The sequence below is a fragment of the Python bivittatus genome, unplaced genomic scaffold (genome assembly GCF_059951505.1).
Source record: "Python bivittatus isolate LINGU-HERP-01145 unplaced genomic scaffold, Pbiv_v1 ctg000160_np1212, whole genome shotgun sequence".
In the NCBI taxonomy this organism is placed as follows: Eukaryota; Metazoa; Chordata; class Lepidosauria; order Squamata; family Pythonidae; genus Python; species Python bivittatus.
The window spans coordinates 7,397,850-7,425,656 of NW_028277076.1; the positions used below are offsets into that span (position 1 = coordinate 7,397,850).

At 46.2% G+C, this 27,807-nt stretch overlaps 1 protein-coding gene across 2 annotated transcripts in view; it reads right to left on the reverse strand.

Moving 5' to 3' along the window:
• PRRC2B (proline rich coiled-coil 2B) overlaps positions 1-23,680 on the reverse strand; it is a 49,574-nt gene extending 25,894 nt beyond the window's left edge. The window contains exons 1-12 of one of the 2 annotated variants that reach the window (XM_088147077.1): positions 23,419-23,680; positions 14,502-14,669; positions 13,450-13,627; positions 12,515-12,617; positions 10,992-11,064; positions 10,724-10,867; positions 6,689-6,930; positions 5,437-5,558; positions 4,041-4,183; positions 3,272-3,362; positions 1,770-1,956; positions 236-545 (exon numbers count right to left, since the gene is read on the reverse strand). In XM_088147077.1, coding sequence (XP_088003203.1) covers positions 236-545; positions 1,770-1,956; positions 3,272-3,362; positions 4,041-4,183; positions 5,437-5,558; positions 6,689-6,930; positions 10,724-10,867; positions 10,992-11,064; positions 12,515-12,617; positions 13,450-13,627; positions 14,502-14,616 — 1,708 coding nt within the window. In that variant the 5' untranslated portion in view covers positions 14,617-14,669; positions 23,419-23,680. The remainder of the gene's footprint in view (positions 1-235; positions 546-1,769; positions 1,957-3,271; positions 3,363-4,040; positions 4,184-5,436; positions 5,559-6,688; positions 6,931-10,723; positions 10,868-10,991; positions 11,065-12,514; positions 12,618-13,449; positions 13,628-14,501; positions 14,670-23,418) is intronic. The other variant, XM_088147076.1, reaches the window with a different exon arrangement.
• Positions 23,681-27,807: the final 4,127 nt, after the last annotated feature.

Sequence of the window (27,807 nt, forward strand, 5' to 3'; positions counted from 1 at the left end):
TTCCCCATCCAGCCATGCTGGATGGGGAATTCTGCGAGTTGAAGTCCACCCATCTTCACGTGGCCAAGGTTGAGAAACATTGGGTTAGACCCTAAAAAATATCATGGGGCTAATGACAAATTCACCCAATGGGATGCATATACAATTTTTCATCATGTTTTTTCCTAGACAGAAAGTTACAGCATCCGGGTTCCACCAGAACGGCTGAACCGTTCCCCTATCCATAAGCCCCTACCTCTCCGGGCCGCGTGGCTGTTCTCCAAGACGGCGTTCTTCTCCGAGACCGAGGATCGGGTTTCATCGCTCTCGTGCTTGTGGCCGTCACCTGATTTCTGAGCCAGCTTGCATTTCTGATCGAGCTCCTTCAGTTTCGCCGCGCAGGCGGCCAAGCGCTCTTCTCGCGCTCGCCGCTCTTCCTCTTCCCGTCGCCGCCTGGCCCGCTCAACGGCTTCGGACATTTCCGAGTGGACAAACTTCTGCCTCAGCGGCGGCTTCTCTTCTTTTTCTTCAGAGCACTGCTGCCGCAGACACGACAGGGAGGGTTTCTGGCCGAAAAAGAAGAACCCCAAAGCACGAAGTGAAATGAGAAAGCGGAAATTCACACTGCAAGGGAGAAGAGCGACGGAGCGAAGCGACAGATTTTTCTTCTCGTTCAAAATCAATCCGTGCCGATCCACTGGTAGCCTTACATCCAAAACCCACCATGTTTTCCCTTATACTTTTTGCATGAAACAGAAAAAAATGTAATTTATGGGTTCTGATGATCAGGCAGGACAGATTATAGAAAGAAGAGAGTTACGTTGAAACCATAGAGTAAGAAGTAAATTTATACAGTGGTACCTCGGGTTATGAACGCCTCTGTTAATGAACTTTTCGGGTTACAACCAGCTCTGGCCGCAAAAATTTACCTCAGTTTGCGAACTCCGCCTCGGGGTACAAACAGGATACGCGGCCATTTTCCTTCCCGTGACACGGTCCGCGGCCATTTTTCCGCTCGACACGTGGTCCGTGGCCATTTTCCGCCCAACATGTGGTCCGTGGCCATTTTCCGCCCGACACGTGGTCCACGGCCATTTTTCCGCCCGACACGTGGTCCGCGGCCATTTTCCGCCCCTGACACGTGGTCGTAGGGAGGGGGACTCTCCCTCCAAGCAATAGCCGCCTCCCTGTCCTCCACGCCAGAACAGATTAACGGTAATTACATTGAACCTTATGGGGAAATTTCCTTCGGGTTGCGACCAATTCGGGGTGCGACCAGAGTCACGGAACGAATTAAGTTTGTAACCCGAGGTTCCACTGTAATTATAACTGCCATAAAGAAGATTGGAAGCTACTTCTTTATATCTTTTTTCTTTCTTTTCTATTTTTCTTTTTCTTTTTTTTTTTGTTGTTCTTGCATTTTTGGCTTTCTCTTTGATTTCTTTCTTTTTCTTTTTCTTACTTTATAGTAGGTTTGAATTAGTTTGGACCTTCCTTTTTAAAAAACCTTTCACAAAAATTATATAAAAAAAGTCGAATCAAAATAAAACCAACCGTGTTTTATTAGCCAAGCTCCAATATATGGGAGTTGGATGAGAATTTTCCTTGGCCTCCACGGCTTGAAGGTAGGAAAGGCTATATAAAAGAGGGGAAAAACAGGGGGCAATTGGCACGTCTAGGTGTAGAATCGGGGGGGATTCCAAATTTCAATTTTTTTTTTAATTCCTAGCAAAACCAGAGAATTAAAGCTGCATTCGTTCACAAGCAGCTATGGCCCCAGTTCAAAATACCTGATAGTCCGGAAGGGGACTCCAGCCGTTCAGCTTCCTTGAAGCCGGTAGACCTTCCTGCACTTTACGGATGGACCGGGACAAGCTGGTTGAGTCGTTCCAGTTCTTGGTTTCTTCCAAAGGGTGTCTGACATCGGTGTTTTCTCCTGAGCTCAGCAGGGGCTGCCTTCGGGAATCCCAGCTGGTCCTGCCAACGGAGGCATTGAGGACGTTAACGTACCCCACTGCAATTCTGAACAACAGACATTGCTGATGGGAAGAAAGAGAAAAACTCACGGGGAAGACAAGCCAACCTTTCAACTTCTTCAAGAAGATACAGCTTCTTTAGCCCGGAGAAGCTGAAGCAGAGAGTGTGGTAGGAAATCAAAAACTTCCCTTGATCCTTCAATTCCCTCGATCCTTAAATTCCTCAAACGATTCCCTTCTAATTCCCTGTGGCTGAATCTAGCTCAACGTTTGGCACACTTCAGAGATCTGCTTGTATAGGGTTAGGGTTGACCAACACCAAGCCAAGGTATTGGTCAGCATTTTGTAAATGGCCACCATCATAAAGATCATGATTGCTACCTGCAGTTTTGAGTTATCTCATTTCTCTCTGACTTTGAAGCTGATATTGGAGGCCAGAACCTCGTGATTTAGCAGAGACAGAACAATTTGTATGTGGGATGATGTACGCAAACGTTAACACCCAGGTTCCCCACATGCTACTTGAGCAAATCAGGCCATCTCATGGAAAGAATCTCTTTTATTTCCATGTGTGTGTGTAAGTGTGTGTGTGTGTGTGTGTGTGTGTTATTTTCCACTGAACATTTTTTTTAGAAAAAAACACAACCCAAACGAGATAAAATGTGTAACGAAAGAACAAAATGCCAATAAATTATCTAAATCATCACAGAACCCACTATTTTCCAATATGTTATTAATTAACAATGGTGTTATAAAAGGCATCGCGTCCATTTTGGGAAGAGAAACCGAAAAACCTCATTAAGGCTTAGATGAAAGATACTTGGTTGACACAGGATAAGTCACTAACTAAAACTACAAATTCAGGGTAAGTTACTAAAATGATAAACTGCAATACCTTTTTAAATTTCTAAATAGAGCACTGGGCCCCACAGAGAGTCCAGAAGGTTGGGGAGAAAGCCCACGGTTGAGGTGAAAAAGAAAAAAAAAATTTTTTTTTGTGAAAAACTGGTAAAAAAAAAATTGCGAAGATAATCTGGAGAGCGTCCTGCAGGCTCAAGGCGCTGGTGAGATGCGATCCCACTTGCTTGGCTAAATGGGTATTTCTTACCTGGGCATGCCCACCGCAGCAGACATTTTGTGAGAGTGCCAACAACATAGGCTCAAAACGCCAAATATGCCCACTGATCCCCAAAGGTTGGGATCTTCTACCAACATGTCAGTCTTTCAAAGACTGGGCGATCCTTTTTCTGCAAGAGATGTCGTGCCCCACGGGAAGCGGATCAAGCACGGGATTTGCAACCTCTCTTTCCATTTACCATTTCTGTCTTCCATCCTTGGGGGTTTCTTCCTCCTCCTCATCCTCGCTGAACTTCAGTTTCTCGGAATAATCCACTTCATCGTGAATGCCTAAAAAAGCAAGGAACCGGGACAAGGAGAAAAGAAGCTGACGGCTGCGGCTGATTCGGGGTGGACTCACCCACCCTCTTCCCCAAACAAGGAATCTGTTCGTTAGGCTCTTCAGCAGGAAGCTAAAACCAAAAGCCATTCATTTCTAAGTCTAGCCTAGCCTAGCGTTAATCCTAATACAAACCTTAACCCCTAATCTTAACTCTAGGCAAAAACCATGTGTTTCTAAGTCTAGCCTAGCCCTAAGCATAAGCCTAAACCTAACCCCTCATCCTAACCTGAACCAAAATCCATTTAACCTAACCCTAACTATAACCCCTAACCCTAACCCTAATTCTAACAAAACCCATTTGTTTCCAAGTCTAGCCTAGCCCTAAGCCTAACCATAACCCCTAACCCTAACCAAAAGCCATTCATTTCTAAGTCTAACCTACAGCCTTTGGTGGCTTCCATCCAAGCACTAATCAGATCTAACTCTGATTAGCTTTGGAGATCAGCTGAGATCCACAATGGTGCTACCAGTCTGTAGGTGACAATGTTAGATAGTTGTAAACCACAGTTCATTAGACAGCATAGTAAAACAGGGTTTGCTTAAACCAGGAAGTCCAAACCAATGTGTGCAAGAGAGAGTCTTGAGTCTGTAGAATGGGACCTAAGGGTGGGCATTGATCTGCTCACCTGCCCAGCCGTCCTCAGCATCGTTGTCTAATTCATCCAACCCTTTCAGGTTCTCTGCATTAATGATGGTGGGTCTGGGCACTCGCTCCCCCTGTGGCCGGACTGGACGAGCTGGGCGTGGAACCCCAAGTCTTTTCTCTTTTCTGCAACAGAGAGAGTTATTGCTTGGGTGATTTGGGAACACCTTTTTGGCAGAGAAAGGAGGAGTGTAAAACCTCTCAGATGGGACCACAAGCAGAAGAGGCCAAGACAAGACTGGGCTGATGTTGTTCAGCATATTTCCAACAAAGATCTCAAGATCTTTGGAGATCAAGCGCCAAGAAAGAGGGGATGAGTGACTAGATCTCCCCATGTGAATCTGAGGATTGTAGGTTCATCTCAACAGGAACGTTAACAGTTTGTTGAAGGTGATGGCAAAGAATGAGGAGGACAGATAGGCCCTAGTGGTTTAGGATAAGATCAACGCCACCACTTTGGTAATTTAACTCCTTCTGTCCTATGTAATTCTCTCCTTGTCCCTTTCTTCAGAAGTTGCTTATGAGTAATGACCCCCTTACCACCAAAGAACATTTTTAAAAATTGGATACTAAACTTGCTGGGTTTAAGAAGGCACTTTGACTCACATGATTTGGTCATGTCTTTCTATGGCTCTTTTTTGATCCCAGGTTCTTACACATTTACACAACTCTGGGGAAATACACAGTTGACAAAGATGTAAACATGGAGTTGAACTATATTCTAAAAATAGGGAATTTGACATTTGATGGAAAACTTTGGCTCTATTGTGCCTGAGATTCAGCTAAGAAAATCATTCTATACAGGCAGAACTGCAGACTTCAAAGGATAGGTTCAAGAAATGTCTTGTTATTGTTGACATGACTTTATATTGTAGAAATGAGAAGATAAAGCACCATTTCTAAATAGTCTAGACCAGTGTTTCTCAACCTCATCAACTTTAAGAAGTGTGCACTTCAACTCCCAGAATTCTCCAGCCAACACACTTTAAGATGTGTGAACTCCCAGATGCTGGCTGGGGAATTCTGGGTGTTGAAGTCCGCACTTCTTAAAGTTGCTAAAATTGAGAAACACTGGTCTAGATTTAGTAACATGTGGACTGAACTAATTGTACAGTAATGCTAGGTGCATCTTTCTTTTTTCAGTTTTAATTTATTGTTATCCCCTATGAAAGATACTTTTTTTGCACAGTTATTCCTCCTGTTTGCTACATTCACTAACAAAACATACAATTAAAAAAAATTAAAAGGCCGAACTCTAAGAATTATTGCTAAAAATTCTTAGGAACAACACCTGGAAGTCGCAAACAGACACCACAGCAAACAACACAGCCTGATCCACAAACATCTTGCACAATGCTACACACTCTCTACGGCCTTACCCATCTTGGTCACTGGACTGATATTGTCTGAAGGGGACACGGGGTTCCAGACAAAACTGTGGGAGAGGGAAGGTCCCCCGTTCAGGCAGACCAGGGGTCTCAGATGGCGGATTTGAACACATCTAGGATGGGGGGGAAAAAAACAAGGGTTATAAATCGTTACGCCCACCGCCTTCTTTCTTGACTCAGAAGACTACATTTAATGTATTAAATCTCATAAATAACATTCGTTTGAATACCAAAAAAAGGGAGAGGAGGAAAGGAATAAGATCGGGTTGCCATCAAGTTTCATCAAAGTTTCAACTCTACTACTCCCATTTCTACACCGAATTTTGACTAGAAAGGCCCTGCTTGTCAAGATAATTAAGCTCCCCCCCCCCCCCCCGCCTTTCAGGACACTTTACAAGCAAGTTAAGAGAGATGTTTAAATTCTCCAAGGCAAAATTGAAGCCCAGGCTGCCGGGCTCATGACCCAACGTGACTCCGGACGGTTGCCAAAACATGCCCAAGTTCCTTGCCCTACCCAGTCAGACAGATTTGAAAAAAGGGTTGTGTTTAGCAACAACAACAACAAAATTATCTAAACGCAAGAATCCTCTCTACTTCTGACACAATCTCAATTTAGCAAACCTTTATAAAGTGGACTTTGGATGCAATGTTAAATTTCCACCCATCCCTACCTCTCCTTCAAAGTAAATGGACAAACTGGGTGCACCGGAAGGAACCTGGATGTAGCAGGTAATTTTATCTTAATTTTATGAGATCTGCCATGACTGACGTCATTTACAATGCCAATGACGCCATTTCCCAACAGCCTCCGCCCCCGTGCCAATGGCGTCCTGTTTGCCATGGCACTGCAACACGAACAGCGCCATTGGGGCACAACCTCCTTTTGCAAACGAGGTAAACAGCCACAACGGCGTTCCATTGTGTTTCACGAGCAACGGTCCAAACGGTTTGCTAAAACCAAACGCGTTCTCCCAACGAGAAACCAAAGACAGTTGCCTCCGAGAAAGTGGTTTAAAAGTTCTCTGCTCCATAAACACGAAAGGAACAAAGGTGGTCAAGGGGATGAATGAGAACTGTTGCAATTTTATCGGTGGCAAAACAGGTATTTGGCAACTGGCCAGGCCCACCGTAGCACCCAGTTGCGCCCATCGCACGTTCTCACCGTTCCTAACACGCCCCTCCATATTAGGTCAGGGACCTCCCTGCTGCAGCGGATTCATTTTTAAGGAGCTGGGGAACTTACAAACGCGGGAAGCATGTCGTGGTAAGTGGGTGGCTGGTACGCATTTGCCATAAACGGGGACGCCCCTTTGCGAAGAGGCACAGTAGGACGGGGAGAAGGTCCCTTCGGATCGCCACTGTTTGCTGAGGTGGGAGCGTCATCTTCTGCGCTGGAGGTCTTGGTACCCAGCTCAGTTGGGTAGGGGGACAAAGAGGTGGCCGAGGTGCTGTTTCGACCACCGCCTTCCCTCCAACTTGTGACATCTGAGCAACGAAGAAAGAGGAAAAGAAAGAAAGAGAGCAAAACAGCCAGCAATGTTAGGGTATGTTTTTTTTTCAATGATTTCAAGCATCTTCCTATAAATAGGGCCAAAAATTTGAGAGCTGTTGCTTTTTCCCAAGTTCCAAATATCTCTATTTATTTACTGGCTCTCCATCTCCCATCCTTTTGGGAGCATTCAATTGAATGCTCAAGGCTTTTATTAGAGGAGGAAGGGAAGGGAAGGGAAGGGAAGGGAAGGGAAGGGAAGGGAAGGGAAGGGAAGGGAAGGGAGGGGAGGGAGGGGAGGGGAGGGGAGGGGGAGGGGAGGGGAGGGGAGGGGAGGGGGAGGGGAGGGGAGGGGAAAGGGGAAAGGGGAAAGGGGAAAGGGGAAAGGGGAAAGGGGAAAGGGGGAAGGGGACGAGGGAGGGAGGGAGGGAGGAGGAGCAGGAGGAGAAAGAAAGGGAAAGGGGAGGGGGAGGGGAGGGAGGGAGGAGAGAAAAAAAGAAGATAAGGAAGGAAGGGGGGAAGGAGGAGAGAGAGAGAAAGAGAGAGAGAGAAAGGAAAAGAAAGGCAACTAGTAAAAAAAAAAAAAAAGCCCTAGCATTTAAAAATCTGATGTACTCAAACATTCCTAAACAAACCCACATGGGGAGCTAAAAATAGAAAAGAATTTCGGTTTGGATCAGCTTTTGCTTAAAGGCCTTCTATGAGCGCTTTTTTTAGAAATTCCTATCCTGTTCATCATCCTGGAAAGAGGATTAAGACCATGACATCTGATGGCAAAAAGCAGCAGACTAGAAAAGAACGATGCTTTTTCGTCCCAGAAAAGAAACTGTTGATGGACCAAGAAAAGAATGACTGAGATGCTGAAAAGGGTCTTTTGTGTAGGGTTCTGAAAAACGGAATAGTCTTGGGGAAAGTCAGAACAGTTGTTCTAGACTTGAAACAGGGTGTTTGGACCTCCAAATGTTTTGGAACTTTTTGCAGACTACTAGTCTGGAAATCAAGGCCCAGAAGGAACCATGGAAGGAACTAGATGGGACCTATCTTGGAGAAGACTAACAGGAGACACAGACACTGTCTCTGGACCTCTGAAAAGTCATCTTGCAGAAGACAAAACCAGATGTTGTCCTTGGTTGTCTCCAACAGAAGTATTGGGATCCCCAGAGAAAAATAACATGGAAGCAGAGCTGGACAACATGTTTGGAGGAACCTTCTCCTCTGTGAGAACTGGTCGGCAGGGTCCAGCAGTGAAATCCGGGCAACTATTGCAGTTATCTCCACAAAAACTAGGATCGCAAGGCCAACGTTGCCAGCCACTGACTACTCCAAAGACTTAGCTTAGTCTTGTGCATCAGCCCAGAGGGGAGCTTCAGAACCCCAATTCCATCAACTTGGTTCAGCTTTGGATGTTTTCCTAGGCTGGCTGTATCTCTTGCCTCCCAATGTTCTTGTCCAAGCAACAGCCAGGTCCCACTTCTTCTCTGGTCCCTGGACGAAGCCACATCTCCATCACCTAGCAACAAGCCTTGGATACCTCCTCCATCAACACGGCAACAAAACAATCGCAGTGCTTCTCTCTGGAGCCTAGTCCCACATCTTCTACAGAAATGAACCCAAGTGGGTTGGACAATACTCTTGGTACCCTGGTCCACCCTCTAAAATTTGCACATTTTCTTCATCCAAGGGCACAATTTTCAGTTGGGTAGTCCAGCTGGCTGGAGTGACAGGTATTTTGTAAACTGCAAAATTAGCAGGAGATGGTCATCCTAGGACAACGGATCATGGATTGCTCAGGCATGGAATTGCCTTCAGGGGTTTGAGTGGTCACTTTCAGACTCATTCTGAGTCCTAAGGATTGCAAACCAGGGCTCACAATTTTGGGAGGTGAGATCCAGGCCCACGCTTCTAAGTCTGGGGGACTGAAGGAGAATGTGATTCATTTCTCCTAGAAATGAATAGAGATGGATCTCTTTATGTCTCTGAGATGCAAAACAAGCTTGCATTCCAGCCATCTTTCTCCAATAAAACCTCAACGTGGGTTAAACAAGGTGACTCTGCTGCTAAGAGAAAGCAAGAATCAGCAAAGGAGTAAAGGATCTGCAATTTAATAGTGAAGCCCAAGTGGGAAGTTCTTTGGAGAAGTCAAGAAGCTTTGAGAAGCAGAAGACTTTGGAGATTATTTTTTGGAACCTTAACTTGAGGTGTTGGCGAGCGATACACCTACACAATTTTGAGAAAATAAGAATGAGGATTTTCTTCTAAAGACAAAGGGAAGAAACATCACTGGCATCAAAGTGACAGATTTGGGTATTTAAAGAGAAAAACGTGATGCCACAAGAATTAAGGCAAATAACTCACTGACAGATTAAAGGCACTCATGCTGATTTGCTCGAGAGGCATTATTCATGTCGGAGAGAAACAATTGGCTTAGCGCTTCCAACCTGCCAGAAAACCCAACTCCTCTCTCTCACATTTTTTTTAAAGTGACATTTGAAAGTCAAAAACAAGAGATAGGGTAACGTATAAAAGAAAGGCAAGCTCGTTTCGATCAGTGTGGCTTTCAGTTTTCACGGAGACAAACAGAATTGCTTCTATTGGCAGACCAACGGTTTGCAGCTCTGGCTTCTAAAAAACGGAATCATAATGCAGATTTCTATGAAGGCACAAACATTAAAAAAAAATAAAGGAAAGGCAAGTCCTTTCAAATGCAACTTCCTTTGGTTGATCTTGCAAACAGAAAAAAAAATGTTTAGAGGCAGCAATTTGCTACTCTGGTTTGTTGATAAAGGTGGCTTAAAGAAAGTCAGAGAATCTATCTATACTTTATACCAAATGAGACATTGTGATGGGTAAAACCCGGCGCATTGCATTCACGCACGCTAAGGTCGGTGGACAACTTGCATCGTGTTTCCAAGGCCAGTCTTTCAGTCGAAAAAACTATGAAGGGACACTCAGCCGTCCCACAAACCCACCATTGGAAGACAAGGATCTGAGCTGTCACTCCCCAAATTGCAAAACGGATCAAATTACTTTTTCTCAAGGCCTGCAAGCCGGGCTGCCCAGTTGCAACGTTTGAACTCCGCGCCCCGTTTTTGTGCATCAGCATGAGAGAATGCAAAAAGCTGAATTCTTGGAGACTTCCAGGAAAAACAGCCCGGGGAAGCATTCAATTCCTGCCTTGGGTGTGGGGACTGTGCTGTTCCTGTAAGGGGATTGTGTTCTCTCCTGTAACAGCCTGCAAGAATAATTTTGAGAGACCAGGAGAAGAGCTGCAAAGCAGACAACCAGTGTGTAAAAGGGATCTCAGCCCCCAGAAGGAAAAGGGGCGTGGGAAGCATCTCAGAAGGGACCCTCCCTAGTTTTCTGGAGAGTAAAAGGAAAGGAGGGGAGAAATACTTCCAGTCTTGCAAGAATCTGTTAATGTAACCTGACTATAAAGATAGCATTAGTACTCATATTTGGTGCTTTTTGTCTGGACAACCTCGAAGGACTGACATCCACCTTGCCAGCTCTGAACCTTCTCAGATGCTTCCCACACCCCTTTTCCTTCTGTGGGCTGAGACACCCTTTGCCCGACGGTTGTCTCGGCTGCGGCTCTTCCCCGTCTCCCAAGATTATTTTCACAGGCCATTAAACCTCCCAGGATCTGAAGATCAACCTCTCCAACACCCAGCAAAGAGGCCAACCACCCTCCACTCCCTTCCCACACACACACGCGTGTCTCTTTCTAGGCAGTGAGAGGTGCAGCCGGGCTCTCCCTGGGCAAGGAGGCGAGGTGGTTCCACTACATACTTGGTGGGCGGAGGCTTGGTCCGGGCCCATACGACGGATCTAAGGCGCCCTTTTCTTTGCCAGACTTGTCCTGCTCGCCAGCTGCTTTCAACGTTGGAAAATCCTCGGGAGAGAAGGATAACAGTCGGTTTGAGACCCTTGAACCTGGCGGGAGAAAGAGAGGCCAGGGATCAGAGCAGGCACCGTCTTCCAGCCTTGCCCTTCCAGCCTTGAACTGGAAAGACGGGCATGCCCACACATACCCCGCCCGCACACCAGCTGTACCCACCACCTTCTGGTCTGGCTGGCTTTCCATTCAGCTGCGCCCATGATTTTACTCCACCGGCTACTGAATTTGTACTCTGCGGAAGAAGCGAGAATCATGAAGATGCTCCTGTAGGTTAATAACCTCATCTACCACCAGTACCTTGGAAGATAGTATGATTTACGCACGAATGTGGTTTTTACTGTATTTTTATTGTATTTTAATTAATATTTATTCTTGCTTTTACTGCAAACCGCCCAGAGTCGCTCCTTAGCGAGATGGGCAGTGACCAGATTCGAAATAGAAATAAATAAAGAATAAAAAAAATTATGACACGCACGTGCCACCCAACTCTCAGCGACTCTGGGCGGTTCGCAAATCGTGAAAAACCTTTAAAAGCAAGGCAACAGCCCAGAACACATAGTAACAACGCAAAAGGAGCGTTAACGATAATGATAATCGATTAAATGTAGCGGTCGCCTGACTCCCAGCAGCTCTGGGCAGCTTACAGATCGTTAACATTTAAAATCAAGGAAACAAGATGAAAAACAGAAAACAAAAGGAATAATAATAATAATTAATAATAATAAATTAAATTTACATGCTCCCCAACTCCTAGGGACTCTATAATAATATATGATGGTATTATTATGGCTTAGAGGGGTGCAAACCCAACTTGTTACATTAATATACGACAGCATTATTATTATTATTATTATTATTATTATTATTATTATTATGGCTTAGAGAGATACAAATCTAATCGGTTACATTAATATATGATGAGTATTATTCTTACTGTAGCTTAGAGTGGTATTATTATTATTATTATGGCTTAAATGCAAATCCGACCTATTACATTAACATACAATTATTATTGTTGTTGTTGTTGCTGTTATTATTATTGGTTAGAGTAGTGGTATTATTATTATGGGTTAGAAGGATGCAAATCCAAACTTAAATTAATATACTGATGTACGATGCTAACTCAAAACCTGGGTTTGTTCAGTAACCAGGTTACTTTGCAGTGCCAAGGCAGCCTCTGCCCACATCTGCGTGTAACGCTATGCCTTGATTTCTCAAAAGTCCCAGGGGGCCTCCGGCCTAGAAAACATCCTGTTCTAACCACGTTGCACTGAACATATGAATGAGTCAGATTTGGTCTTGCAAAGCAGCCATATAATCATGGCTTGTTTGCCTGCTTCCTGGTTTTTCTTCTGCCAGCAGACAGGACAATCAGACAAACCAGGGAGAAGCCAGGATTCTGGTTCCAGACATAACCACTTAAAGCATGCTAGAACTTATAAGCCAACAAGAAACCAGGTTTCCAATTGGTGGGGGGGTTTCAACTCCGGGACATGGCTTCGCACATCAAATGAAGCCAAAGCCCAACCAATTTTGACGCCAGCGTAAGTTGGAAACCGCTGCTGACATAAATGATCCCTCTTGAGCACAGGTGTAATCTAACCTAGTGAGGTTTGTAACTGCGTAATAGAGATTCCATAGGCAGCAGCAGTCTATCTTGCACCGATCTCCATCCTACCCACCTCCTGGCTGATTGACTGTGTCCGCTTCTGCAAATTGGAGACAGATTTCTGCAAATCCGGCTGCGGCAGCAACTCCTGCGGCTGTGCGGCTGTGCAACTGGAACTGAACGAGACGGAGGAGAGTTATTGAACCGCCCGACGACCTGGATCCGTTCAGAGGCTGTCCCAGATCCCCTGAATATCGATTTATATAAATCTTGGTTGAGCTCAAATCCCTAAGGAAGGTTGAGCAACGGACAGGAGACCACAGGGAAAGCCAAGCCTGCGGACGTTGTCAAGTTTAAAAAAAAAATTCCCGAAGATCGTGGCAAACAAATTCCACGTTGTGGCCAAGAAAACGTCATGGATATGTCTTACAGCAATAACATGCAGAACGAGCAACTTTTTCACCTCCTTGCAAAGGGGGGAAAGAGGAAATTCGGTTATTATACCCTACAGCAATAAAATATCATTCCTGGAATCCTTGTGATGCCTCTTTCCTGACATGGCCTACCTCGAAAGGCTGACATCGTCGATCTTGATGGCCTGCTAGTTTCTCTCGGCCCTATCGCGTACCAAACAGAGTGAGGGCAGGGGGATTTTGCGGGTTTTTCCCTCCCGCCTTCCATATTCCAAGGACGGAGTAGCCATTTCCCTTGAATACCTCATCTGTTCCTCCATCCAAGTTATTGCAGAGGAACACAGAGCTTATTTTGAGAAGGAACTTAGCCCCAGGAAGGAAGACGGGGTGGGAAAGAGACTCAAGATTACCCCACCTTGATTCTATTTGGTATAAGAGAAAGCAGAGGGAACACCGGAAGTCTTTCAAGATTCTGTTTATCATACCCTACAACAATGAAGTTGAGTTCCTGTCGTCCCCGCAGCGTCTCACTCCTGACCTGGCCTACCTCGGAGGGCTGGTTTTTCCAAAGAAAAACGGGGAAGCGCCGACTTACCTCTTTTGCTCTGGAGGGTCCTGTTTGTTTGCCCATCCTGTTCCGTCCTTGGGCACGATGATGATGTTGGGGTCGTTTCCTTTGTGCTCCGACTTCAAACTTGGCAAGTTGGCAGGAGGGGGCATACGCCGCGCGGAAGCAACTTTCCCAAGACTTTGTAAGCCATGTCTAGGAATAACTAGCCAGGGAGGGAGCGAGAGAGAGAGAGGGAACAACAAGAATTGATCTGGATCGATTGTCCTCTGCATTTATCGCAACGAGCACCCGCGACTGTCCCAGATCCGTAAATGGGCACCAAGGTGGGACACACATGTCCCAGCGATGCTGTTTTAGACCAAATCTCCCTGTGCATTTTATGCATTCAGCACTCCCTTTTTAGTAACTCTGCTTAAACTTCTTGCCACGCCAAGAAGCAAGAAGTTAAGGACAATGAATATTTACGAGGCAGCCAAGAAGGGCCACGCACGTACGAGGCTCAGTGGAATCGCAAACACAGCCCACGGATCCGTGGCCCCCGAAAGCAGAGGAAAATGTAAAAGAAGGGCACGCTTTTCCCCAGATGCTACTGAGAAAAAGAAAGGTTAGCGGTAAAGACGCTCGCGTGTTGGCTCTTTTCGACTCCAAGGGACAACAACGTTTTTTTGTTTTAATTCCCAACAGAATCGCCAGCTTGGAATTTCTGGGGGTCTCCCCACACAGCCAGGTTCAGAAGAACCAACAGATGCCAGATGGTACCCCGTGTTGTGAGTATACAGAGTGACGAGCCATCCGGCAACTAACTCAGTTCTTTCTTCCCGTTAAATTTACTAGCAACAAAAAGAGGCAACAGGTAAAGATGCATTCGAGCTGATCTCAACGTGTACTGCCTCCAGGGACATGACCGTGCCAATTCCTAGTCTTCCGCTGTGGGATCTCCTGGTGGTGTCCCATCCCTCTCATATCCAGCTTAGCTTCCAAACCTAGATCGGCAGGGGCAGCCAGATTATCAAAAGATGGCTGCTTTAAATGCAAAACCTCCCACCCTTGTGGCTAATCCGTTCCACCCCACTTACCTGTGCTTCTGACTGTTTCTACTGACTTTCCTTTATATTTATCAAACAGGCTGAGCGTCGCGTACTTGCTTTTCCCATCCTTTCCCTTGGTTATTTGCCCCGAACGATCGGACATTGCGATGAAATGTCATCGAGTAAGGAAATTTCTCTGCACCGCTCCTGATCTGCCTGCAGAGAAGAAGGGGGTACGAAGAGGACAAAAAGAACAGATGAAGAATACACAGCCATGTTTTTAGAAAGTGCTAAGAATTCTGCACGGAAAGAAGATGGAAAGTGCTGCCGTCATGTTTCGGGAACTACATGCTAGAGCAAAGGAAGCTTTTAATTAATTGTGCACCAAACCCATTTCTGTAATTCTCAAATCTTCTCTTGTTAAAGAGATGTCTGTTTTTCTACTTTAGCCCTGGGAAGCTTGAGAATTTCTTTCTAATTTCTCTTAGGGGTGTATTTGAGATTCCTTGGCTGCTAGAAGTGGCAGAAGGGCGACTTCTGACAATTGTGCTTTCTAGCTACTGCTTTCTTTCAACTGTTCGTATTGCCTGATCTGAAAATGCCCCTTGGGAGGATGTTTTCTAGCCTAGGAGCCAGGAAAGGCGCATATCCCTGGAGAGAGAAGCATGCAATGAAAAGATAACATGCACCCTTGCTCCACATGTTCCACCTGATTGCTGAATTAACCCATTTTTCTGAGTTTTTGCAATACTTTTGAACCGCCAACTACCCAAGCTCCTTGCCTCTGCACAACATTTTGCCCCAAAAAACCAGACCCAAATTAAAACCAACCACATTTTGCACAATGCATGGAGGCAGTGCCACATGGAGCCCTCTTCCCACCACAGACATTCCCATCTCCTTGGAAAAGAATCTGAAACGCCAATTCTTTTACTAAGCTGAAAATCAGTAGGAAAAAATGCTGAGAGTTGTTCTCCGGAACATGGGTTTGAAATGCAGGATTTCGAACGGCAGATGCCGGGGAAACTCACACATCCCAGGTTTTGAGGGGTATTCCGGGGAGGAACACACACAAGCCTTATTGGGTATTGTTGGCACAGAAATGATCTGGGGCTGCAACTCCATTGGCTATAGATGATGGGAGTTGCAGTCCGTGAGCAGGAAAGCTGCCACACATTTCATTTCCCCGTAAACTCTAGGAAGCTAGAAGGGTGGGGAGTTTGCCCTTTCCGCCACAAAATCAATTTGGGATTTTGGAATCTAAGCATGGCATCTCATGTCAAGCCAGCCACCAGCCAATAAGAGAAAGTTTAGCGGAGGAGCTCTCTGGGAGCTTGCTGATTCAATCTGCAAGCATTTGCCTGCTTAAAAGGCAATTGGAGGGAGGGTAGATAGGTAGATAGATAATATGGAAAACTGAAGGAGAAAAATGCCAAGAGGGAGGGAGGGGAAAGAGAGAGATAAAATATGGAAGATAGAGGAAGAGTCTGAGGGAAGGAGGGAGGGAGGGAGGAAGGGAGACAGGGAGAGAGAAGGAAGGAAGGAAGAAAATAAGAAAGGGAAAAAAGAGAAAGAGAAGGGAGGAAGGAAGGAAGGAAGGAGAAAATATGGAAGAGTGAAAGAAAAGGGAGGGAGGGAGGGAGGGAGGGAGGGAGGGAGGGAAGAGAAATATGGAAGAAGGAAGGAAGGAAGGAAGGAAGGAAGGAAGGAAGGAAGGAAGGAAGGAAGGAAGGAAGGAAGGAAGGAAGGAAGGAGAAAATATGGAAGATTGAAAGGGAGGGCGGGAGGAGAAATATGGAAGATTGAAAGAAGGATGGATGGATGGGAGGGAGGGAGGGAGGGAGAAAATATGGAAGATTGAACGAGAAAGATGGATGGAAAGTTTTTCTCACTTTACAGACAACGCAACTCTTCCTCTCAACAAACAGCCTCAGAAAAGGAATTCTCGTCTAAGGCGAGATTTCTACCTTCATCCTTCAAAACACTCCATCAAAGAATCTGGACAAAGGTGTAAACATCTTCCGTTCAATCACCTGGGGACAACCGTACCCACCAACTCTGCACACTCAAAGTTGAAACTAGTCATTCCACAGAGAGATCTTCTATCGAAAGTGTGATTGCACCACATAAGCTTCATTCTACAACCCAGCAGTTTCTTCTCAGGTGTGTAGGACTATAACCTCCATCATCCCCAAGTGACACGGCCAGGACATCTGAGGAACATCAAGCTGACCAAAGCTGCTCTCAAACATCTCCCTAAGGAGAATACAGAGGAAAATCACACCAGCTGGGGATGATGGGAGCCTGGGTACCCCACCTCTGGGATGAAGACAGCAGGTCCAGAATATTTGGGAGCAAAATCCCAAATATAACCATTACAGGAGCTCCATTTGCAGAAGGCAATATTTTTTTTAGCCCGCAAGTTCTCTCCAACGGTTCCTCGGTGTTAAGAAAATGCTCCGTCAAGGATCAACTGGTTTTCTTTCTCAAATTTAATAGCTCGCCTCATCGTGGGGCTTCATGAAGTTTATTGCCGAAAACACGCACAACTGAATCCACTTGTTTTCAAGCAACATCACACTACACCTTAATTGCACTGCACATTTCAACATCTGCCACCTAAATCCAGATTCGCTTAGACGTATCACTCGATAGAGATGTGGTTGCTAAGACTGGGCTTAGTGATCCTTCTCAGGCCAGCAAAACCGTGATGGGTGAACCAGGCATGTTCTATAAAAAACTGAAGCCATCGTATTAATATTTAATAGGAGCATGCACAATTTTTCAAATCAACCTGGTTCGACACAAAAGCTTTCTCGTTTGGGAGTGCAAAACCTCCATTTCGATTTGAGCTTCCAGGAAATGTTTCGAGCTCCGAGAACTGCAGCGAGACTCTTCGATGTGCAAAATTGGAAGGATCTAGAAATATCTACCGCCGAAGAACGGATATTGAAAAGAATGGAAATGGCGAAACTGACTATTTCGCTTAAAGAAAGGATATTGTTTAGCTTTGTTTCTCATTGGAAACCACTCTTGGACTTTTGGCTTGATGCCCAAGAAATGCAATTTTGGTTTTGGGATTTGATGACTGCTTTATTTGATACCTATAGAAATATCTTGTACTAATATCTATTGGGGAAATAGGTTGATTTGATGACCTTTTTGAATGTAAGATTAAAAATTATTTTTTTACTATGTAAATCTTTAGATGTTAGAATAAGAGGTGAACATATTCTACATTTATACCTGCACCAAAGAAAGTCGGAAGCTACTTTTCTTTTTCTACGCTTTTTCCTTTCTGAAGTTGCTTTTCTTTTGACTTTTTTGTATTTTAATCTTTCTGAATTTTTTTTTTTTTTAAAGGAAATGTTTCAAGCTCCATCCAGAAATGTCCTGCTCAAAACAGTTCAAATCTAAACCCTTGGCACCTCTGTGATATTTAATTAATTTATTTTGGGCTCCCACCTGTTTTTCAAACTCTCTTCTACAACCACGCCATTCAAAGTTCCTTCCCTCTGCACCAAACCATCTTAGCTTGTTAATTAAGCTACAATCAGCTGGGTTCACTGGCCACACTGAGCCAGGAGCAAATTCTATCAGGGTTTAATGCAACATGAGAAGCCAGTCATCACAATGCCCCTTTTACCCAGAAAAAAAACGGAACCCCAAATTCTATCATGGGGTTCAGAGCAAAGGGCACAGAATTCAGACCTTTTTTGCAGAACCCTGGAACCCAATGCAAGTTTGGGGTTGTCTTTTGTCCAAAACTTCTCCCCCGTTGCATATTTGCAGTTCTTTCACGTACCTGTTACAATGAACTATGGGCAGTGAAAGAAGGAAAAAGGAAATTAAGTTGGGAATCAAAAACTTTAAAATCCACACCAAGACTCCCCAAACTTTCCCCTCTCCTGAAGGATAGCAAAGATGTCAGAATTGGCGAAACTTTTGGTCAGGGATAAAAGAGTACACACTTTTCTAAAAGTCTGGAAACCCTTGATGGACATTTTGCTGAAAACAGAGAAAAGTGATTTATGGATCTGATGACTGAAAAAGAATTAAATACAGGACTGAAGGGATTTTTGAAATACTAAGGAGGGAAGCTGGGGGATGAATGTGTTAATTTCTGTTAGAAAGAAGGTCGGAAGGCAGTTATTTCTGTTTCTTTAGTTAATTTTCTTTTTCTTCTTTTTTTCCCTTTCTTGTTCTTCACACGTTTCCTTTTCTTTTAATTTGTCTTTTATGGTTTGGAAAACATTCTCAATAAACATTATTTTAGAAAGAAAACCAGTTTTGGTGGGGCTGAAATTCTGAAAGCTGGGGGAAGTGAGGTAGCCAGGAAAAACCTGAAGTTAAGCTGATCTGGATTCAGTTTATGCGGGCCTAGATGGCACCTAAGTTAAATCTCAACCTTTCTTTAAGCTCCTCAAATGAAAAGGATGGTGTTGGGCATAAGAAAATCCTGTTCCCTCTGCATATTTATCCTCCCACTTGATTGCAGCTCTCTGCAACAGCTCTTGATATAAAATATTTTGTTTTGCTTTGAAGGGCCTGCTTCAGCCCTTGCCCAATAAGCTACGAAAACAGGACAAAGATATAGATGATTCACATTTGGGGCAAAGAATGTCGAGACTTTCCCAGTAAATCTCCAAATATCAGACCACAGATCCGCTCTAACCACAGCTTAATGTAATGATAGTTCCAGGAATTATGTGCCTGTTTTGGTTTATTTTAGCACCAACCTCATCAAGTGGAAAGTTGGCCATTCCCACCTCTGTTATTAGGTGGATTCCAAAATCTGTGTATTGGCCAAGGGAATCCTCGAAAAGATACAAGCCATCGCGATCGATGTTAACAGGAAAACATGGGTTGGTGGGAAAGAGACTAATATAGAGAGGATTATGAAATCTCCTGCGTAACGTCGCAGGATTGTCTGTATTCTCGGAGTATATTGGGGAAAATGTCCAGTTGAACTGATGAAATAAAAACACGGTGGCCTTGCCTCCAGGGAGGCTGGAGCGTTAAAAAAATAAAATCCTTTTTCTCCATTGTGGAACCCCACTGCTGCATAATTCAAGCTGGCATTTCCCAGGTCACCAAAAAAAAAAAAAAAAAAAAATGGGGAGAGCTATAAGAAAAATAAATAAATAAACCCAAATCTATCTTTATTTCTTAGGCCAATGGAAACTTCAGAAAACATTGCAAGCTTAGTTTTAACCTCGCGCTGTCAAGGACCGCCTTTTGTCTGCCTTAAATTTCAGAGAATGATAGACTGGATAGTTGTCCAACCTCCTTCCAGGGCAGGCATCTTCCGCTATTCAATTTCATTTCTCTGAATGACTCCACTGGGCTCCCCAACAGTCCAATTTGGCGCACTCTGAATTTCCTTCATGCCCCTTTCAGCCCCGTTTCTAGCATCCGGCACGTTAAATCCGTTCTTTGTAAGATGACAGCCTTGTAAGATTGTCCAGATTTTATGTAGAGAAGGACGGACGCATGGCTCCAATATTAGCTCTCGGTTCACCCACCGCTAAACTCAAAGGTGGCTTGATTGTATCACAACCAGAAAGTGTCATCTGCAGAACATGAATGATAGTTTAGGACTTAATCTCAGTTTTTGTAGCTTTTCTAGCAAAGCAGAGCTAGAAACCCTATCGTGACACAATACGTCAACCTGGTCGCTCGGTTATCTAATTTGGCAGCGTCCAACCCAACCCAGTGGTTACATTCGCACAACCATTTGAACTTAGTTTCTGAATTAACCGTTTATCTAGGTCAGTGTTGTCCAAACTTGGCCACTTTAAGATGAGTGGACTTCAACTCCCAGAATTCCCCAGCCAGCATGCTGGCTGGGGAATTCTGGGAGTTGAAGTCCACTCATCTTAAAGTGGCCAAGTTTGGACAACACTGATCTAGGTTCATGCAAGACACTGAACCGCGAAAGCACCAAATGGGTTGGATTTGAGGACCACGGCAAGGTTGGCAAGGTTCCAACGACTAAACTAAGCTTATCCTCAACCAAGTTTAGCCTCCTGTCCAAAAACACAACTAGTAAAAGCCTGTTGTGTGAATAAGGTCATGGCTTTCTCTCCCATTCATAACACGAAGACGACAACACATCCCATCTTTGCACTAATGACTCCGCAACGTTCTTCGATACAAAGTTCTCGCCGCACCGTGTCCATTCCCAGCAAGACCTGGTTCCCGCAGATAACCATTTGCTCCTCTTACTTTGCCATTCAAAGCAAAGAGGGTTTCCCGTCCCAACCGCCAGGAGAGTTTTGCAACGAACGATGCTGTACGCAAAATGCCACGGGAGGATCCACGTTTGCAACCCCCAAGATTAGAGAGAAAAAAGGAACAAGAGGATTAACATCAGGATGGGGAAGAGGAAAAATGCCTTTGGACCGATCCTAAATTCAAAAATGCATTAAAGACTCTCTTCCAGCTACATTTTTCTCGGTGGCTTGAGAGAAGTAGTCAGTCACTGCCTCCTGGATTTTTTTTAAACCTAGATTCTCCTGGTGGCCTCCCATCCTAACCCCAAATGATATAGCTTTGCAGGATAAGCACCTGCAATTCTTTCCCCCAACGGAGAGTTCTGTAGAAGCCAAAAAGTTGCACTCTTTTTACGATGAACCTAATCACAGTTTTAATTTTTTTGGGTCATGGACCAGCCTGTCTGTGTCGGCTTTTCCAGCATGGAATCCCACATCGATCCATAATATTTGTCATGAGGATAAGAAGACATGGAAAAACTAAGATCAATGTTTAGCCAACCTACCAGAAACATCTCTACGTTACATGGAAAATACCACTTGACCAATCCTAGCTTATTGGTGAGAAGCAGCAAGGTTCATATTTTTATCAGCTATTTCTCCATCAACAGCTAAAACTCAGGTTGAGTATGCGTGTGTACGGCACCAAGAAAGCCATTTAAAAAAGTAGTTTATTCAATGGGGGTGGGTGAATCAAGACAATGGTGCACAGCCTGATTAATAGCAAACCCCAAAGCACAGACTCAAACCTTTAGGGCTCAGCCAACCCACGGTGGCCCCGGCGTCCCAGTTGACAAATCCGGCCTAAAAAACGGAGCCCCCACGAATGAGAAACGGCCCGCTAAAACTTTGGGAGAAAAAAAAAAAATCAGAGCGGAGCAGAGAAAGCCTTGCAGAAAGGACAGACCATTCAAAAACACAGCGCGAAAATGCCCCCTGGGCTTTTAGCATCTCAAGAGACTGATACAAATATTAAAGCATTACATTTTTGGGAACCACGAGCAAATAAAGAAACATGTTGCAACAGGAAGATTCATCAGCAGTGGCCATCTTTGCAAAGAGTTGCATTTAGGAAATATAAACATAAACCTATGTTGCTATTTCTTTGTTTATTTGTTTGGTTTCTATTCATGGATAAGCTCCAGGCGGCATACAGAGAGCTGCCTGCCCTAGAGGTTTCTCCCTAACAACCCTGTTGGGTGGGATCCCTGGCCCGAAGACCCCCCACCCCAATGAGGCTCCTCAGCCAAGGGATGATTTGGACCCGGATCTCCCTGGCGTTAATCCAGCAGATTCCTGAGCCCCACGGATGCGCAGGGTGGTCCCGACCTAAGGCGAAACCCCAACAAGCCACGTTACGGCTCAGCCCACAATCTTCACCCAAGGCCACCTCCATCTCAGGCCGACTGCAACTTCCCAACCTTCTCGATGTGTCACCACCTTTTCCAGGCGAGAGGAAGGGCCCGCGCGGGGATCCGGGGCCTTCGAAATCCGCCGGGGCGGATCCCGTGGCTCCCACCCCCCAGCAGATCCCCGATGCAGGGGACAGCGGTCCCTTTCCCCAAAAGCAGAGAGACAAAGCCGCCAGCCCCGATCTGACAGACGTGCGCACACACGCATGCACGCTTCCATGTTTATCACCCCACACCGGCGCACTTGCCGCATGTCCCCGAGACCAGCCGCCCCCTCCCACCGCCCAATGCAAGAGATGAAAACCCCACGGGCCGGAGCATCCCCGTTCTTGCTCTGCCCCCCAGACGCTGCTGGCTGACGATGCCGACCGGTCGGGTCGGTCTCTCTCTTTGCATTTGCGACACGCTGGGGGGGGAAAGGACGTGGAAGCCATTACTTTCTCGTCTCCGAAACGCCAGGTGTGTCGTAGCGAAAAATGGGCACAGCGGCTGGGTTCCCGAGATGCTCCCGAAAACGCATCCGGTGGTGCCACAACCTGGCCTCCCACGACCTCGGTCGCCTCCTCCGAAGCCACCCCGGGCGGAGGGAGCCTCGCCCGGGCCTGCTTGGCCGCGGCGCCCCACCAAAACAATGGGAGCTAACCCCGGCTGGGGAAGCAGCGGGCGCCGCCGCCGCCGCAGCAGCGGGGCACAAAATGGCAACACACGAGCCACAAGCCCCAAGCCCACAGGGCAGCTTAGAGCCACAGGGCCCTCCCCTCCAGGACCGCCTGTTACACCGAAGGGGGGGAGATGCAATTAGCCAGGATTAGAATTGGGGGGAGGCAGCGGGGGGGGTCGGGGAGGCCCTGCCAGCCCAGGGCGACCCCCAAGGCCGCCCTCCCCAGATTTCAGGGGGGCCTTTTGCAAAAATAAGCAGCGGGGGAGAGCTGGGGAGGGGGCAGAAGGGGAGAGGCCCCTGCCGAGCAACGCCCTTGCAACCCCCTCCCCTTTGCAAAGCAGGCAGCCCCCCCGAAATGCACCCCTCCCCTCCCCGTCCCAGCCCCCCCACCTTTGTGCAGCCGGGCAGCGGCGGAAAGAGGGGCGCGGCGCCGCACCGGCCCTGGCGTCGCAATCGGGGGGGCCGGAGGGAGGGAGGGAGGAGAGGGAGGGAGGGCAGCGCGCGGGCCGAGCGCGGCCGGGCCTGCTGCGTCTCCATCTTACCGCCGCCGCCCGCCTCTCCGCCCCGGCGCCCGCCCCCGGGAGCGCCCCCCGCCCGCCGGCGCCCCCGCTGCCCACCTGTGGTGCTTGTGGGGAGCCCGGTGCGCCTGGGGAGCCGCGTGGGGGGCGGGCGCGGGGCCGGGGGCGGCGGATGGCGGCGGATTGCGCGGCGGCAGCGGGAGCTTCGCGCGGCTGCCTCTCGGCGTCTCCTCGACTGGCCCTCCGCCTCTCGCCTCTCGCCGCCGCCGCCTCCTCCTCCTCCGCCTCCGCCTCCTCGGAAAGGCCTGCCAGTCCCCGGGCTGGAGTGAGCAGCGCTGCCCGCCGCGGCCAGGCCGGCGGAAGGGGACAGCGGCGCCTGCAGGGCCCGCCGGGGAGAGCAGCGGAGGAAGAGCGCGCGGAGGGCAGAGGGGCTCGCAGAGAGAGGAGCGCGCGGAAGAAAGGACTGAGAGAGGGAGAGAAGGGAGGGGAAGAGGAAGAGAAATGGAGAGGAGGGAGGAAGGAAGGAAGGAAGGAATAGAAAGAAATGGAAAGAAGGAAGGAAGGAATAGAAAGAAATGGAGAGAAGGAAGGAAGGAGGGAAGGAAATGGAGAGAAGGAAGGAAGGAATAGAAAGAAAGGAAGGAAGGAAGGGAAGAGAAAGAAATGGAGAGAAGGAAAGGAAGGAAGGAGAAGGGAAGGGTTGGGATGGAAAAGAAGGAGGAAAGGAAGGAGGAATTGGAAGAGAAAGAAAAATGGAGAGAAAGAAAGAAGAGAAAAATGGAGAGAAGAAAAGGAAGGAAGGAAGGAGGGATTGGAACAGAAAGAAAAATGGAGAGAAAGAAAAGGTTTGGAGAAGAAGAGGAAGACATTTCAAGGGATGAGAGGAAGGAAGGAACGGAACAGAAGAACAGGAAGATCCAGAGACTAGGGAAAGGAAAAGCAGAGAAAAAGAATGACACAAAAAAGAGAGGGCATGAATAAAAAAAGGAAAGGAAAGGAAGTAGGGGGCACAGAGGAGAAAGGAAAAAGAAGAAGGAAAAAAAAGAAGAAGGCGCAAGAAGGGGGGAAGATGAGCATTTGGCAGATACCGACCCAAAGCATGAATGGGCGCCATCCAGCCCAAATTAACCCCTCTAGAGCTCCCAGGCGGGCTGATTTCTGAGCGAAGGCACGTCAGAGGAGGCCTCGCGCCCTCCAGAGACCAGGAGATGAGGATTGGCCCACCTTCAGGAGGAGATCTACCCAGCGCTGGAGAAGCACCATGATAGATACCCCACAGAAATCCCCACCCCATGGCCTCCAACCCATCCTTCTGATCCCTTTGAAAATGGCGGGGGATCCTTTTCTTGGACCGCTTTCAGCAGAAGTACGGGGGGCGGCCACCGAGGAGGAGATGCCAAGGACAAGGAGATGTTTCAGAGCTTCATTTCTTTATTTTAAATTCTTGCTCTGCTGTACCAACTCCCATATCGACCCTGGGTGGGGCGTGAAAAGCCGATATAATGACCCCAAGGTTATAGGACAATTGTCTTACTAGGGGGATGGTCCTTGGGGAAGAGGAATAGGAGAAATAGGGAAGACCAAGCTGGAGAAGTTTCCATGCCCTTGTGAAACTGATCCAAAGACATTTCTGATCTGATTCGGATTCTGATTTGGATCAATTCCTTGTGAAACTGATCCAAAGCAATTGTGAAATTGACTAGCCCCGATGAAACTGACAAGAGCGGGTGAAGTGAAATGGATTGCAGAATCGTCTGATTAGGGGCTCCAGCCTCTCTCTCTCACCTATCCCTCTACAATTTTATTTTTAAAAATAGATATATTGCAGTTTTAAAGCCCAACTCGTCTTTTTCTCCTCGCTTCTAGAATTATTCCGAATCTATTTTCTGTCTCCACTCAGGGAGGGAGGAAACAGTGATTCGCAAATTGCACCCAGCACAGTTTGGAGTGCTGCGAATCTCCAGGCAAATCGTGGCTGGTGATTTCAGCTTTCTGCATAAAAGAAAACCAGGTTTTATCCAACAAACGATGGTTAAGCCCATCCTGGATTTTCCTTTCCACAATAGACACCGTCCACGATGCAAGAACCTCTTGCTTTTGCTATATCGTAAAAAATGATATGCAGAGAATCAAATCCTTTATTTTGACACTTATGCTACACACCGTCTCCCAGCCCGTTGCTATAAATGGAATATTCTCCAGAGATCTATACATTTCCAAGGCAACCTATCAAACTCAGAGAACAAACGGACGTAGTATTTTGTGCAAATAAGTAGAGTGGGGGGGAAATGCACACCAGAAAATAATAATAAAAGGTGTGTTTTTACATGGTGTGTGTACATAATATACACTTTAACAAGACACAATTTAAATCATATTTAAATAGTGTGTATGTAATGCACACTAACAATATACAATTTAAATATTTAAATTGTGTGTATATAATACATACTCTAACAATACACAAATAATATTTAAATCACGTGTCTATCACACTTGAACAACACAATTTAATATTTAAATGAGTATATAGTGCACATATTAATTTACAATTTATTTAATATTTCAATGGGGCGTATATAGAACACACCTTCGAAATACTCAGTTTACATAAAACTGAGACCAGATTATAATTTTTAATGGGAGGGATATGATCGTACATAGAGAATAAGCGTATTAATCTCAATTTAGTTCACATTTTTGTTTCTGTCTTGCGAAGCAAACAGTGACGAAACTTGGAAGAAGTCTCATTTTGTTGCCCTTTATTTGCCATGGCTGAAGGATTGTGAGAATTAAAATCCAACCAGTCTCTGGAGGATATCAGAATATGGACAATTGCTGTGTTCATGTTTTATTTCTTTGATCCTGCATCAGCTGCTTTACAGAACTGCTATTGCAATATCCATGCTGAGTTAATGCCTTTTTTCTCATATCCTACTAAGGCATGGTTTCTTCTTCTTCTTCTTCTTCTTCTTCTTCTTCTTCTTCTTCTTCTTCTTCTTCTTCTTCTTCTTCTTCCTCCTCCTCCTCCTCCTCCTCCTCCTCCTCCTCCTCCTTCTCCTTCTATGTCCTTTTCCTCTTCCCCTTCCCCTTCTCTTCCACCTGCTCATTCATCACCATTACCATCATCATTCCTCCTCCTCCTCCTCCTCTTCCTCCTCCTCCTCCTCCTCCTCCTCCTCCTCCTCCTCCTCCTCCTCCTTCTCCTTCTCCTTCTCCTTCTCCTTCTTCTCCTTCTCCTTCTTCCTCCACAACATGTCCATAGTCCATCTGAGAGCAGCATGGGATAAATTTCAGCAGAAACTCAACAGCTTCTCTAACCAGAGAAAAAAGGATCATGTTTATCTTCCCAACACAATGGGAGGCAGAAGAGAAGAAAAAAGTGGTTGCAAGTGAGATGACACCATCACTGCCCGGAAGCTGACTTAGATGCCTCTCAAGATTCTTTGCAGTTCTTCAAAGAGCTGAACAGAGAAATGCTGGTTGAAGGTTTTTGAAGAACTGAAGGTGAGATTTACTGCATACAATAAAGCAAGAGTTCTTCCTACTTAATTTCCTTCCCAGAAAGACATTTTATGCCTGGCCTAGACAACGGAGCGATCCAGACTATTATTTTCTGCACTCTGGCATGTGTGAGCACAGGTTACCAGAACCTAAAGACTGTGTTCATACCCAAACAAGGAAATCAGATTACAGCTTGAAGTTCGTACATGTTGAAACCGAGCATAAAAGAAGATGTAGGACAGCCTGGAGTTCACGCCTGATGACTAGATGTTCATGAAGTTTTCTTGGCAGGAATATAGAAATTGTTTGGGGGGGGGGGAGAGGTTGACTCCCCAATGAAACTTAAAGCTCTTTCCAACCAGATGCCTCTGTAGGGCTCTTAAGCAGAAGCGGGAGACCTTCTCCTCTCCCACTGTTGGGATTTGGAGACAGGCTGGACCCCAGCTTGGCGATACCATGGAGTCTTCAAGACCAACATCCCTCCATAGATGCATTGATCCAATCTCCTTTGACAGCTGGCCAGGTTTGAGCCCAACGCTGTCTTGTGATCCTGAATTCCCCAGGTGAATTATGGAATGATCTCATCGAAAGAATGACGTGCCTGTGGACCATGGCTATCAACAGAGGATCCATTTTTTGTTTCTCCAAGACATAGTTCCATAGGAAGGGAGAAAAAGTCCTCCAGAAGTCATCAGCATGGAAATATCAATCCCCGAAGGGTCCCCACGGATGGAGGAGGGAGAGCCAACTTCAGCTTAGTGATTCAGAAGCTGGAAGAAACTTTTCACCTTGTTGAGAAATGGTGCATGCTGCAATGTACAGGAGAGACAGCAGAGGGAGGCATTTAGCTATAACCAGAGCTACCCGCAAGGATGAAGAGTTGGGTATGAGTCACATTTTTCTCACAAGGAGGAAAAGTTGAGGTATGAAAAATCACCCCCTAAGTCAAAGAGCTCCTTAGTTGCAAAATCACAAGAACTGAAG